The following is a 14122-nucleotide window of genomic DNA, read 5'->3' on the forward strand; positions in this document are numbered from 1 at the left end:
ACAACACAAAGTAGACATCAGGGAGAAAAAAAAAGAAGAATTATTATTGGGTCTGAATACTAGGATCAACAACCACTGAGGTCTTGAGACCTCAAGACCAAAAATACACAAAAAAATTTTAGACTATTTGATAATTAGAGGAGATGGCTATATATTGTCTTGAAGTGCTACCACATATTACAATACTTCTGTTGGATTGGACTTTTGAAGCAGAACATTAAGGCTGGTAAGTCAGAATCACAAAAGTGCAGAGTTAGAAGAGACCACAGAAATCACTTCATCCTTTATTGAATAAGACCAAGAAGTGGTTATCCAGTCCCAGCTTGAGGATTTCCAATGATGTGGGACCCACTGTCTCCTGAGGTTATATAAATGCTACTTTTATAGCATTCAAATCATTAGAGAGCCTTTTCTTTAGACCTAATGGTCTAAACTTGATTCTCAGAAATTTTCATTCATTACTTCTAATTCTATTCTCTAGTCTAAGGCCAAGCAGAACAAGTTGAATCTTCTTTCACATGTCAGTCCTAAGAGACTCCAAAGTTCTTGCCACCTTGCCATATGAATAGAGAGGGTATATAATACCAGCCTCTTGTTTTGTAGATGAGGACACTTGAACTCAGAGAGGGGGTTGATTTCTCAGGGTGGTACAGCTAGTATATAGTAGAGGAAGGATAATTGATTCAAAGTATGAAAACCTTTAGTGGTCATTTAGTTCAATCCTCTCATTTTATAGATGAGGAAACTGAGGATCAGGAAAATAAAGCCACTTGCCCATAGTCAGTAGAGCCAATCAGTGGCAGGGTTGTGATCCAAGCCCAGTTCTTCTGATCCCAAATCCAAGGCTCTTTTTATGTAAAATTCTGGGTCTTATCGGAGACCTTCGATAAATAAATAAATATTTCTATAAATAAATAAATATTTCTTTCATTTATTTAAAAATTAAAAAAAATTAAAAAAAATTTAAAAATGATTCTGGGAAAAAGTCTATGGGTTTCACTAGACTATCAAAGAGGTCCATGACACAAAAAAGATTAAAAAGCCTTGGACTATAATCAATAGATAGAAACTGTATGCTTCCAATATAGAAGTACTGCTTGCATCTTACTCTCTTCTTGGAAAGGAAAATAAAAGATGGAGATTGGAACTTAAGAAGAAATAGGAAAGAACAGTTCATTAATGATACTTTGACCTCCAGTGTGGCTACCTATTGCTGAGAGCTGAGTTAATATGGCAAGGTGGATAGGAAAAGGAAAGGATTGACAAGAGATGAAACTAAAGTAGAAATAGGTGAAAATATCAAGTATCTTTCTTGGAAGCAAAGTATAAGATTAAAAAGAGGGAATAGACAAAGATTGATTAGAGGGGGGAAGATTTTTTTTTTGCATTTGTAATTGTAATTTTTAAAGTAACATAAAGGATGGTGATAGGTGAAAACATCAAGTATCTTCCTTGGAAGCAAAGTATAAGATTAAAAAGAGGGAATAGACAAAAACTGATGGGGGGGAGACTTCTTTTGCATTTGTAATTGTAATTTTTAATGTAACATAAAAGGTACACTTTAAATATAGTGCTGTTTAAGATGGCTTAAGTTTGTTAGTTTGACAAGATTTTTTAAAATATAAAAAGTATGGAAATTTATGATGAGTTTCAGATGAGATTTATAATCTTTTATCTTTGAGAATGAATATAGCTTTGCCACCCTACTTGGCTATGTGGCATAATTCTTTTATCTGAAAGTTCTAGGTCACAGTTCATTGATAGTCCCTTCAGGTTTCAGGTGCAACCACCTCTTCTTTCTCTATCTCCAACACCTTCAAGGTCTACAGGAGAGATAGGTCATGGGGTCCAATTTTTTTAACTCTTCTGAGTCACCCTGCCCAACAAAAACTTGTCAAGGGTCACATAAATAATTGAATATTTATTTATGACTACATAATTCCAATGTGTATAATAAAATGCAATAATGTTTCATGAATGGGCTTTGAGGGCAGCATGTTGCCTGAGGGCTGTGGGTTAGACACACCTGTTTTAGATGTTCCGAATTGCTATTTGTTTCTTGATGTTTTGCATTATTAATAGCACTAAAAGGAAATATATTGAAGAAGGGTGAGTAATAAATCAAAAGAGATTCGCAAAGATTTATTTGTCAGGCCTCATGTCCATGAACTTGCAAGAAAGTAAACCATATTTTTTTCTTATATCATCCTTTTCACCTTTATAACCCCACTTGAAAAAATTGGCATTTATTTTGACATCACCTTCATCTGCACCCGTACATTTAAATGATACTATCATTTGATTCAACAAAGTCAGGCATGCCTTGGCTAGATGTTAGATTTGTTCTTGTCAATGGATGTAGATTACATAAATATAAATATATATTTCTATAAATATATATTTCTCTATATATTGTCTCTATATATTTCTTCTATCAATATATAGATATATATTTCTATATATGTTTCTATAAATATATATTGTTTATAAATATCTATAAATATATAGATATATTTCTATATATATGTTTCTATAACTATATAGATCTATAGTTTTCCCAGGCTATAGATGTTGCACCTGTTCTAGAATCCTTTGCCTCCATCTCTTAGCTCTAGATTTGACCCCAGGTGTCAGGATATATGTATATTCAACCCTCATTCTCAGATAAGACTTTCTCTTGTGGTTTTAACTTGTAAGCAAGTGACAATTGCCTTCTCTACCCCAGGTGCTTAACCTATAAGTCATTTGAAATCTCTGATCAATTCATTTATGTCCTTTCCCTGAGATTAAGAGGTTTACCTCTATATTCCAAAAAGGCATCAAAGTAGGGCTTTAGTGGAAGCAATAAACATTTGTTGAATAAATTAATCTTACTTGTCTCACAAAATTCAACATATTTTTCCATTTAAAAAAAGATAATTACTAAGCCAACAATGCTCCTTTTATGCAAATATGCTCCATATATTTCATATACCAATTTCTAAAAAAAAAAATTAAATTTTCTTTTACCTTCTGTATCTCAGGATGAAAAATTTCCCTGGGGCCTTTTTCAAACTTGTCCAGATTCATGGCACTGAAATAAAAGGGAAAGAATAAATTTCAGTGTAATGTCAAAGAACTTTAAATAACAGCAGTAATTCACTCTTACTCAGAAAATAAATAACAAAATAAGTAGTTTGTATAAAGAACTTGATTATCTGGCAAAAAGCTATAATATTTTAAAATCACATCATATCTTCCTGAATGTTTTCCTGATACTATTATTCTAAAATAAAGGGTGCAAAGATATACTGATAAAAAGAAATTTAAAATATCAATTTGATAGTATAACTATAAAAATGACAAAAATAACCAGAAATCATAAAATTAAATGCTATAAGCCCTGTGGAGAAATAAGTACTATATATGGTTGCTGGGATGTACTGGTTTTTTTTTCCACTTGAGAAATAATACTGCAATAAAATTCAAAAATGATCACTATCTTTTTTTTTAAACCACACTATACTTAATTGTATTTGTCCCAATATAGGTCCTACAATAGAGACTTTACTTATAAAATTCTTTGATTTTTTTTAGCTAATATTATTTTTTCAATTATATATGTAGTTTTTAACATTAAATTTCATAAGATTTTGAGATGCAAATTTTTCTCCCTCCCTTTTCTCCCCCTGCCCTAAGATAGCAAATATTCTGATATAAGTTATACATGTAAAATCAGATTAAACATTTCTACATTAATCATATCATGAAAGAAGAATCAGAACAAAAGGAAAAAACCATGAGAAAGAAAAAGCAAAAACTTAAAAAAAAAATGAAAATAGCATGCTTTGGTTTGCATTTAGACCCCATAGTTCTTTCTTTGGCTGTGTATCAGAAGTCTCTCAGAGGTGCAGCTAGGTGGCGCAGTGGATAGAGCACCGACCCTGGAGTCAGGAGGACCTGAGTTCAAATGCGACCTCAGACAATTAATAATTACCTAGCTTTGTGAACTTGGGCAAGTCGCTTAACCCCATTGCCTTAAAGAAATAAAGTCTCTCAGAATTGCCTTTGATCACTATATTGCTGAGAAGAGTTCAGTTTCTCAAAATTAATCATCCCACAGTATTATTGTTAATGAGTACAAGGCTCACTTCATTCAGCATTAGTTCATGTAAGTCTTTCCAGGTTTTTTTGAGATCTATCTGCTCATGATTTCTTATAGAATCATAGTATTCAATTATATTCATATACTACAGGCTTTTTCAGGCATTTACAAATTGATGGGCATCCCTTCAACTTCCACTTGTTTGCCATCATAACAAGAGTTGCTATATTTTTTGTACATGTGAATCCTTTCCCCTTTTTTATGATCTCTTTGAGATACAGACCTAGTAGTGGTATTACTGCATTAATGGGTGGGCATAGTTTTATAGCCCTTTGAGCACAGCAGCAAATTGCTCTTCAAAATGATTGGATCATTTCATAATTCCATCAACAGTGAATTAGTGTCCCAGTTTTCCCACATTCCCTTCAACATGTATCATTTATCTTTTCTGTCATATTAGTCAATCTGATAGATGGGAGAGAGTACCTCAGAGTCATTTTTAATTAGCATTTCTCTAATCAAAAGTGATAGAGCATTTTTTCATATGACTATAATAACTTCATCTGAAAACTGCCTATTCATATTTTTGATATATAGGAACTACATGTTAAATATATTATTAAAAGGATAAAGAACTTTTTATATATAAAATATTTGTAGCTGCTTTATTTTTAAAAGCTGAAAAGCTGGAAACAACCCACAATTAGATAATGGCTGAAGAATCTATGGTGAACCGATATAATGAAGCACCTTTCTGCCATAAAAATGACACATGAAAAAATAAAGAATTATGAAAATTTGCACAAAATGAAAGAGGACAGAAGAATTAAAAGAACGACATACTCATATGTGACTGTGACTTTTTAAAAAATAATGGTAGGGGCGGCTAGGTGGCGTAGTGGATAAGACACCGGCCCTGGAGTCAGGAGTACCTGGGTTCAAATCCGGTCTCAGATACTTAATAATTACCTAGCTGTGTGGCCTTGGGCAAGCCACTTAACCCCATTTGCCTTGCACAAAACCTTTAAAAAAATGGTAACAAAACTTTGTAACCAGATGGAAAGATCAGAAAAATGACAAAGAATAAACTATAATTATTTGGCTAAAGTTTACATTATAATTTCTTCTTTTTTTAGGCTTTTGTAAGGCAAACGGGGTTAAGTGGCTTGCCCAAGGCCACACAGCTAGGTAATTATTAAGTATCTGAGACCGGATTTGAACCCAGGTACTCCTGACTCCAGGGCCGGTGTCTTATCCGCTACGCCACCTAGCCACCAGTTTACATTATAATTAACAAGTAATAATGTAGAGTTTAGAATTTATAGTTTTACTTGTGTTTTTTATGACTGCTATTACATTTATAGTACCTAGATGTATAAAAAAGAGGGAGACAAGGAATAATTAATTACTTGAACATCTGGACCTCACACAGTTGTCATTAACCTGAGATTCAAACTCATTTAGTAAAATACTGCCTGGTACTACAGGTAACCAGTAGCAAAATTAATTGAAATTAAGATCTTCAACTACTGTCTGTCTCCAGCAACTCCTAGTTCAAATAAACTGCTTAAAGTAAGGCTGGCTTAAGCAGTCTTTGTTACAGTATCTCCAAATTCATGGGCATCCTCATTCCTCATTTATCCCAGACTAGATGATCTCCATGGTTTCTTCTAGGTCCAAAATAGATACAAGAAACTGAAATATAAATGGCATTTATATTGAAAATTTCCTTTCCTTTAAAGTTTTAAGTTAACAAATGTAAAATATTTCCCTCATTCTTGTGGTTTGTCAGCAGTGTCTAATTGTTCAAGACCCTATTTTTTTTGGGGGGGGGAAGATATTGAAGTGGTTTGTCATTTGCTTCTCCAGCTCATTTTACAGATGGGGAAACTGAGGCAAACAGGATTAAATGACTTGTCCATGGTAACACAGCTCAAAAATGTTTGAGGACAAATTTGAATTTATGAAGATAAATCTTCCTAATTCCAGACCCAGCATTCTAACCAATATGCCACCTTGCTGTGTCTTCTTTTCTCATTTTATTTGGTACTATATAATTCAGAAATATACATTTTTAAAGAATTCTTGGGGTAGCTAGGTGGTGCAGTGGATAGAATTCTGGCCCTGGAGATAGGAGGACTTGAATTCAAATCCAGTCCCAGATACTTAATACTTACTTAGCTGTGTGGCCTTGAGCAAGTCACTTAACCCCACTGCCTTGCAAAACCAAAAAAGAAAAAAAATAATTCTCAATTTAACTGTAATTTTCAGTTTGAAAACTATATACATTCACCTGCAACTAAATTGTTAATTATTTGATAAAAATTATTTAAGCAGTGGTTAAAGGTTGTATCTGAGGAGGTTATATTTAAGGAAAAAAAGGGAAGAATAGAATAGTCTAACATAAGATAAAATATCCATGACCTCTGTTAATCTGTTAATTTAATATTTCAGCACTAGAAGTATGTGTGTTTTCTCTGATGTGTATTCTGACTCCAAGGACTGCAACCTTTTCACACCTCTTTCTAAAAATGTTTTTTGATGAGTGATGGGGATAGTGGTTGTTCCAGATATGTTTTCATTGGTGTCCTGAGCTCTTTAATGAAGAAAATACTTCTGCCAATGAAGATTGGCAACTGATCTGCAGTTTACAGTTTTTGAGAATTGTCTGGAAAGTTAAGTGACCTGCCCAGGGTCACTCAATTAGTGCATTTGAAAGCAAGCCTTGAACTTAAGGCTTCCTGATTTCAGTGTGAATTCTCTACCATGATCTCTCTCCACTATTCCTTAGTAGATGGTTTGGGTGAGTTATCATTCTGGTGCATGTCCTATGATAATGACCCTCACCAAACTTAGCAAGGTTGGATCTCAGATGATAAATACCCAATGTACTTGCTTGATCTGATGCTTAAAAAAAACAAGGGGTCTGCAAGAGTCTGTTATGAAAGATAATGATGAATTTAATTGAAAATTTTCAGAATATCCAATTATGAAATTATAATTTTACCAAATAGATAAAATGATTAATTCACAAGAGAACTTTTTACAGAAAACTGCATGTAGACTATAACAAGTAGATGACATTTTACTACATACTCCAATTAAAAGTCCTAGTACTAATAAGTGGTTTGGAAAGCATACTTTATCAGTGATACTGTATATATTTTTTCTTTTTTTATAATACATGTCAACTGACATAATATCATAGGTACTAACAAATTATCAACAAATTATCCTTTTTCCAGGAAAATTAAGAGCTAATAGATGCTAGAATCTTAAGAGTTAGGGTTGGGGGTAGCTAGGTGGTGCAGTGAATAGAGCACAGCCCTGGAGTCAGGAGGACCCGAGTTCAAATCCAGCCTCAGATACACTTAATAAGTGCCTAGCTGTGTGACCTTGAGCAAGTCACTTAACCCCCATTGCCTTAAATAAAATTTAAACAAATAAAAAGAGTTAGGGGTAGATTAGTGATTATTGAAGCTTGAGTTCTGAACCCTGTTTATCTGTCTTTCTCAGTCTTCTTCTCCTCTCTCCCTCTCCACAATCATGCTGGCTTGGAAAAGATTTTTCTGGAATCACAGTTGTTCTTTTAACCAGTAAAAAAATGACCTTGTTGGTAAAATTGAAATGATGGAGACCACAACTCTATTGGGATGTACTGACCACATGATCTTAGTTAACCAATGAAGGGAACAGTGACTACAATCTAACCCAAACTCTAGCATTTAGGAAAGTAAACTTGTGAAAGAGATCAAAGTAGTTAACAGGCAATTGAAATCAAGGATAATTAAGGAGATTGCAAGAGAACCCCTAGTTGTAGGAATGACTACTGGGTAACTGTCAGTGATACTTGACTGAGTAGAACAAGAAAGATGCTTCAGCACTGGAGAGGGCAAATTTTAGGCTTATTAAGAAAGGAAGAGGATAGACTCTCTAAATTACAAACTAGTGAGATTGGTTTTAATTCCTGCCAAATCTTTAGAATAAAATATCAAAAATAAAGTTTGTGATTAGAAAGAGAAGCACTGATCACGAAGAACTAATATTTTTTCATAAAAAATAGGCAATGTTAGACTAATGTCATTTCATTTTTTGATAGGATATTCAAGAGGAATGGACTAGATAAAGACAATGAATTTTTTTGGGGGGGAGGACAAATAATGGGGTGAAGAATTTCCTGCTACTACTGTAGACAAGATGGAGAGATGTGCACTAGAAGAGAGTATATTGAAGTAGATTCAAAAATGGTTGCCTGACTAGGCTCAAAGAGTATTCACTAAGAGATTCGTGTTATCTTAGAGGCAGGCCTTCAGTGTAGGCTCAAGGGATCTGCCTTTGACTTGTATTGCTTAATGTTATTTATATGAATGAACTAGTTAAAGGCAAAGATGCTATTTTTATTAAATTTGCAAAAGATCAGATGCTAGAGAAGATAGCTAGCATGCAGGGTAAGAAGCTAAATAATAGATAGATAGACAGATAGGTGGATAGAAAAAGTATTTATTAAACATTCATTATATACTAGGTACAATAAATATTAGAAAATCAAGTTTATAACTGATGGAAAGAAACACTTTTTGAGAATTAGGTATACCCCACCCCCTGCAAATGCCATGGGCTTTCTTGAGAGGTAGAGGCTTTCCCTGAAGTATAGGTATCTAAGTGGTCTCTCAATAATTACTTTTTGAATGCTTCATAACCATTAGATTGGCCAATATGACAGAGAAGAAAAATAATACAAGTCAGAGGAGATGCGGAAAAATTGAGACTAATGGAGTTGTAAAGTGATCCAACCATTCTGGAGAGTACTCTGGAACTATGTTCAAAGGGCTACAAAACTGTGCACACCAATACCACCAGTAAATCTATATCCCAAAGACAGTTTTTTAAAAAAGTTATAAGACCTATATGAACAAAAATATTTAAAGAAACTTTTTTTTGGTAATGGCAAAGAATTGGAAATTGAAAGGATGTTCATTAACTGGAGAATGGATGAACAAGTTGTGGCATATGATTGTAATGGAGTAATATTATACTATAAGAAGTGATGAGCAAGATGATTTCAGATAAACCTGGAAAAACTTACAGGAATGAAGCAAAGAGAAGTGAGAAGAATCAACTGATGCACTGAGTGAAATGTAAAAAAATAGATGCAGTGTTCTATGCCAGTATATCTCCCACCTCTGCAAAGGAATACAGATATTTCTTCTTTGACACCATAATTTTTCTATACAATTTTGTGACATTCATTTTCTGTTGTTCTGTTGTTCTTTTCATTTACATTGTAATTATATATTTTGGGTTTTTCTGGCTTTGTTTCTTCTACCCTATGTCAATTCATACAAGTCTTTTTATACTTCTCATGTCATTATATATATATATATATTATATATATGTATAATATATATAATATATATATATATATATATATATATATATATATATATTTTAATTTTTTTTTTGCTAGGCAATGGGGTTAAGTGGCTTGCCCAAGGCCACACAGCTAGGTAATTATTAAGTGTCTGAGGCCGGATTTGAACCAGGTACTCCTGACTCCAGGGCCGGTGCTTTATTCACTACGCCACCTAGCTGCCCCTCATGCCATTATATTAATCATTTCTTATATTAGTTATATTCCATTATATTTATGAGCCACAGCTTATTTAGTAATTGCTCAGTCAACTTTATTTCTAGCTCTTCTATTAGCACAAAAATGCTGTTATAAATATTCTGATAAATATTTGGGTATATAAGAGGATTTTCTTTTTTATCAGTGATCTCCTTGAGCTATATGCCTAGCAGTGGAATATCTAGGTCAAAGGCTATATATGTATATACATATATATATATGAATATTTATGTTTTAGATACTTTAATTGCAGAATTCCAAATTGCTTCTAAAATGGTCTCCAATGACATTATGAAATCCAGAAGCAGGTTTTACATAAAGCATCTCTTCACCCCCCAGGTGTGGTGCTTTCTCTCTTTCTTGAAATTATTTGGTGAATTATTTTGCATTTGTTCATCTGAATAAATGTCATGCCCCAACCTATATAATGTAAGCACCCTAAGTAAGGGTGAGGATTGTTTTTCATTTTGTCTATGTATCACAGTGTCTGTACACTGTAGGTACTTATTAAATGATAATTATCATTGTTCATCTAAAGTGAGGAAGGTTCATAGCTAAACAAGTAAAATGAATTAGTACTAGTATCTGAAAACATTTCAATTAAATTCAGCTAAAAACGAAACAAAACACAACTCTAGCTGAATAGAGTATCTTTGTGCAAAATACAGATGTGTACTAATATCTGTGGAAACAAAAGAAAAAACAAAATAGTATTTATCCTTAAAGAGAAATAAATATGAATACGGATAAGCCAAGAAAAAAGAAGTGAGGTTGGAGTGAAATATCACAGATGATGATTCAATCAGCCATTGGTTTCTCCCAAATGAAAAATAAAGGTGAGGAAGTCTGGACAATTAGGGTGGAATCAGTTTGTGGAGAACTTTAAATACTAGATTAAGTATTTTTCTATTTTATCCTGAGGGCAAAAGGCTTTCACTTCAGATTTTTCATTAGGGAAGTACCTTGGTTAGCTCTTCGTTTTAAGAACATCAACTTGACAGCTTTATGAGAGGATGGATTGGAGAGTGAAGAGAGTGGAAGGAAGACTTGGAAACTTTATTTGATTATAAGTTTAATGAATGAATAATATGATAAAGTTAATGAACTATTTTGGGTTTCATTAATAGTAGTGTAGTTTCCAGAACAAGGAAAGTGAAAGTCCTTCTATTCTCTGCGCAAGTGGGACTACAATGAATATTATATTTGGTTCTGGGTGCTACATTTTAGATAGGACACCAGTAAATTGTAGTTAATGAAGAAGTCTAACAAGATGGGATATAGACTTGAAACTGTGGCATACAAGAAGAGGCTGAAAGAAGGATGTTAAGACTGGAAAGGGGAAGACTGAAAGGAGAAATATAGAATGAAAATCACATTAAATTTTTTTTTAGGTTTTTTGCAAGGCAAATGGGGTTATGGCTTGCCCAAGGCCACACAGCTAGGTAATTATTAAGTGCCTGAGACCGGATTTGAACCCAGGTACTCCTGACTCCAAGGATGGTGCTTTATCCACTACGCCACCTAGCCACCCCTACATTAAATTTTTGACATGATATTATGTGGAAGAGAGATGAGACTAATTCTATTTGATTCTAAAAAGGGAGAACTAAGAATAATAGAAGGCAATCTTTAGCTCAATATAATGGTAAAACTTTCTCTTAATTAGAATTAGAAGAAAAATGAATGCAATTCCTCACTAAGTAAAGAAATATCACTGGACACACTTGAATGGAGACTTGACCACTTATAATATATATTATAGAAGAAGTTTATGTTTTGGGTAAAATTGAACCTGATGACTCTTAAGGGCAGCTCAGTGGAGTAGTGGATAGTGTTGGGTTTGGAGTCAGGAAGACTCCTCTCTCTGGCCTTAGGTCTTTTCTAGCTGTGTGATACTGTATGCCTCAGTTTCCTCATCTGAGCTAGAGAAGGAAATGGCAAACCACTCCAGTAACTTTGTTAAGAAAACCCCAAATGGGGTCACAAAGAGTTGGACACGACTGAAACAATTAACAATAAAAAATGATGACCACTAAGGTTCCTTCTAACTCTGGAATTCTATTATTCTATTAAGCATACTTTTATACAGACCTGTAAGGCTTGCAAAATGTTGTAAAAACAAACTCTTTGATTTGATCTCATAGCCACTCAGTGAAGAAAGTGTAGCCTTAAGTAGGTAGGTTTGAAGTGGATACAGTGTGGGAGTTGGAATCAGGAAGACCTGAATCCACATTCTGCCTTAGACATTTAATAGCTGTGTAACTTTGGGTAAGTCACCCTCTGTGCTTCAGTTTCCTCTTTTATAAAAGGGGCATAAAAATAGCACCTACCTCACCAGATTGTTGTGGTGTTTACATATATGTAAAGTATTTTGTAAACCTTACAACATTATGTAAATGTTAACTATTATTAATAGCATCATTTCCATTTTTGTCTCATGAGTAAACTATAGTTTAAATGGAATATCACAGAACTAGGTAAGTATGGAAAGCAGCACTAAATACTAGACCTTTCCTGACTCCAAATAGAACATAGTGGTAGTAGAGCCTGAGAAACTACAAGGATGGAAATATACCAGCATATATAGTATTTACATTAAAAAATATAAAAAAGAAATTAGTATTGGAATTATCATTGGATAATAAAGACAATATAAAGAAAACCAAAAACTTTTGAGGTTTTTTTAAATTTGTTAACACTCACCTTAAAATGGACTTCACTGAGAGTGTCTTTGTGGGACTGTAGGGGAGGCATATTTTCTGGGTACCCTGTGAAGATAAAACACCAAAACATAATGAAACCAAATGTTTCTCATTTAAAGTCTTCCTTTGCTGTCTAGAATTCCCAATTTCTGAATCTCACAGAGATGAAATACAGAAATGGAGATTCTTAGAATTCCACAGCTCAAAAGTCTTATTTCTTTTCAAAAGGTACATAGATATAATGCAAGAAAAGAATCAGAAGGCATATAATTTTATGATTCTAGAGGCAAATATTTTAATTAGACAATATGGTAGTTTAGGTTAAGAAAAAAGAAGATATCTGTTCCTTATTCTTGTGTTCATCACACAAAGCAAGTAAATGCCCAAACTATTTGGGATATCTCATTACCTATTGCTCAAAGATCTCTAGAAGTATACTCCCAAGTTTTGATTATAAAACTCCCTAGGATATTATACACTTATAATTGTTTTTATTTTAACAACAATGGAAAAATATTTGTTCTCAAATACCCAATTTCAACAGTTTCATTTCTTTGCCAGTAATTTCTTAAACACAAGGATAGAGATAGGGAGAAAGAGAGGAAGAAGGAGAGATTTGGATAGATACACAGATATAGAGAGACAGAGCCTGGGAGACAGAGAAAATTCAGAGACAGATGCAGACAGACAGAGACGTAGATAGAAATGGGGAGACACAGCTCACACATAGAGAACTTCTTACCAAATTACTAGCAGGGATCAGTGCAAGTTGTTTTTTCCTATGAATTATCATTGGGTGCCCTTTTTGTTGTGTATTTTCCCTGGGGAAGTATAGTAAACTCACACTTTGGAATTTCTTAATTTCAGTGATATACAACTACTGAACATAAATGTGAAAAATATGCTCCTTTCCCTGCCTTCCTGCCTTCCTGTTTCTATTCCCATCCCAACTAGGCTCTATCCCTCCCAAATCTCCATCCAGTGCTACTCTTCCCTTCCTTTTTGCCCCTTAGCATACCTATTCTATCTTCAACAATTTCTCTTCATTCTACAGTTGCTTTTTTCTGACCTTTCTTCCTCAGGCACTGATCTGGGAGCACCTTCTCTCATGGTCTTTGAGAAACAGGGCCAGGAGGAGAACTCAGCATACTTCTTGCTTCTCATTGTCACTTTCAGACTTTCTCACTACCAGTAACATTGGGCAATTTATTCTCCTCTGAAATTACTTCGTCTAGATACATCATCACATCTTAATCTTGGTAGTGTTCATCTACCAATCCTCAGGTGATTGGTGCTCCATTAACATAGACTTCTGGAGCTCAGGGTCATGTCTATACCAGGAGGATGACATACAGGAGATGAACAGTCTAGAGCTGAATTGGCATTTTTTTAAGGTAATAAAAGAACTGAAGGAAGGATGCTAGCATTTAGTGAATCCTCCTAAGCAGCTAGGTGGTTAAGTGGCTAGAGAGCTGTGCCTGGAGTCAAGAAGACCTGAGTTCAAATCCTGCCGCAGACACTTGGGAGCTATGTGACCCCAGACCAGTCCAGAATTGGCTTAAGTTTCCTCAACTGTAAAATGAGAATAATAATAATAGCACCAACCTTGCAAGGTTATTTTGTAAAAAAAAAATCACTAAGCATAGCGCCTAGCAGTCAAGAGTTTAGTGTCCACTCACAGTCATTCTCAACTTCAGCCCATGAGCT

The 14122-nt window shown here is 34.1% G+C and overlaps 1 protein-coding gene across 3 annotated transcripts in view; it reads right to left on the bottom strand.

Moving 5' to 3' along the window:
- Positions 1 to 14122, bottom strand: part of GARNL3 (GTPase activating Rap/RanGAP domain like 3) — a 207990-nt gene that overhangs the window by 112491 nt on the left and 81377 nt on the right. For all 3 annotated transcript variants that reach the window (XM_074211536.1, XM_074211535.1, XM_074211537.1), the window contains 2 exons: positions 12417 to 12481; positions 3010 to 3073 (listed from right to left, as the gene is read on the bottom strand). In XM_074211536.1, coding sequence (XP_074067637.1) covers positions 3010 to 3073; positions 12417 to 12481 — 129 coding nt within the window. The remainder of the gene's footprint in view (positions 1 to 3009; positions 3074 to 12416; positions 12482 to 14122) is intronic.

The sequence above is a fragment of the Macrotis lagotis genome, chromosome 1 (assembly GCF_037893015.1).
Source record: "Macrotis lagotis isolate mMagLag1 chromosome 1, bilby.v1.9.chrom.fasta, whole genome shotgun sequence".
Lineage (NCBI taxonomy): Eukaryota > Metazoa > Chordata > Mammalia > Peramelemorphia > Peramelidae > Macrotis > Macrotis lagotis.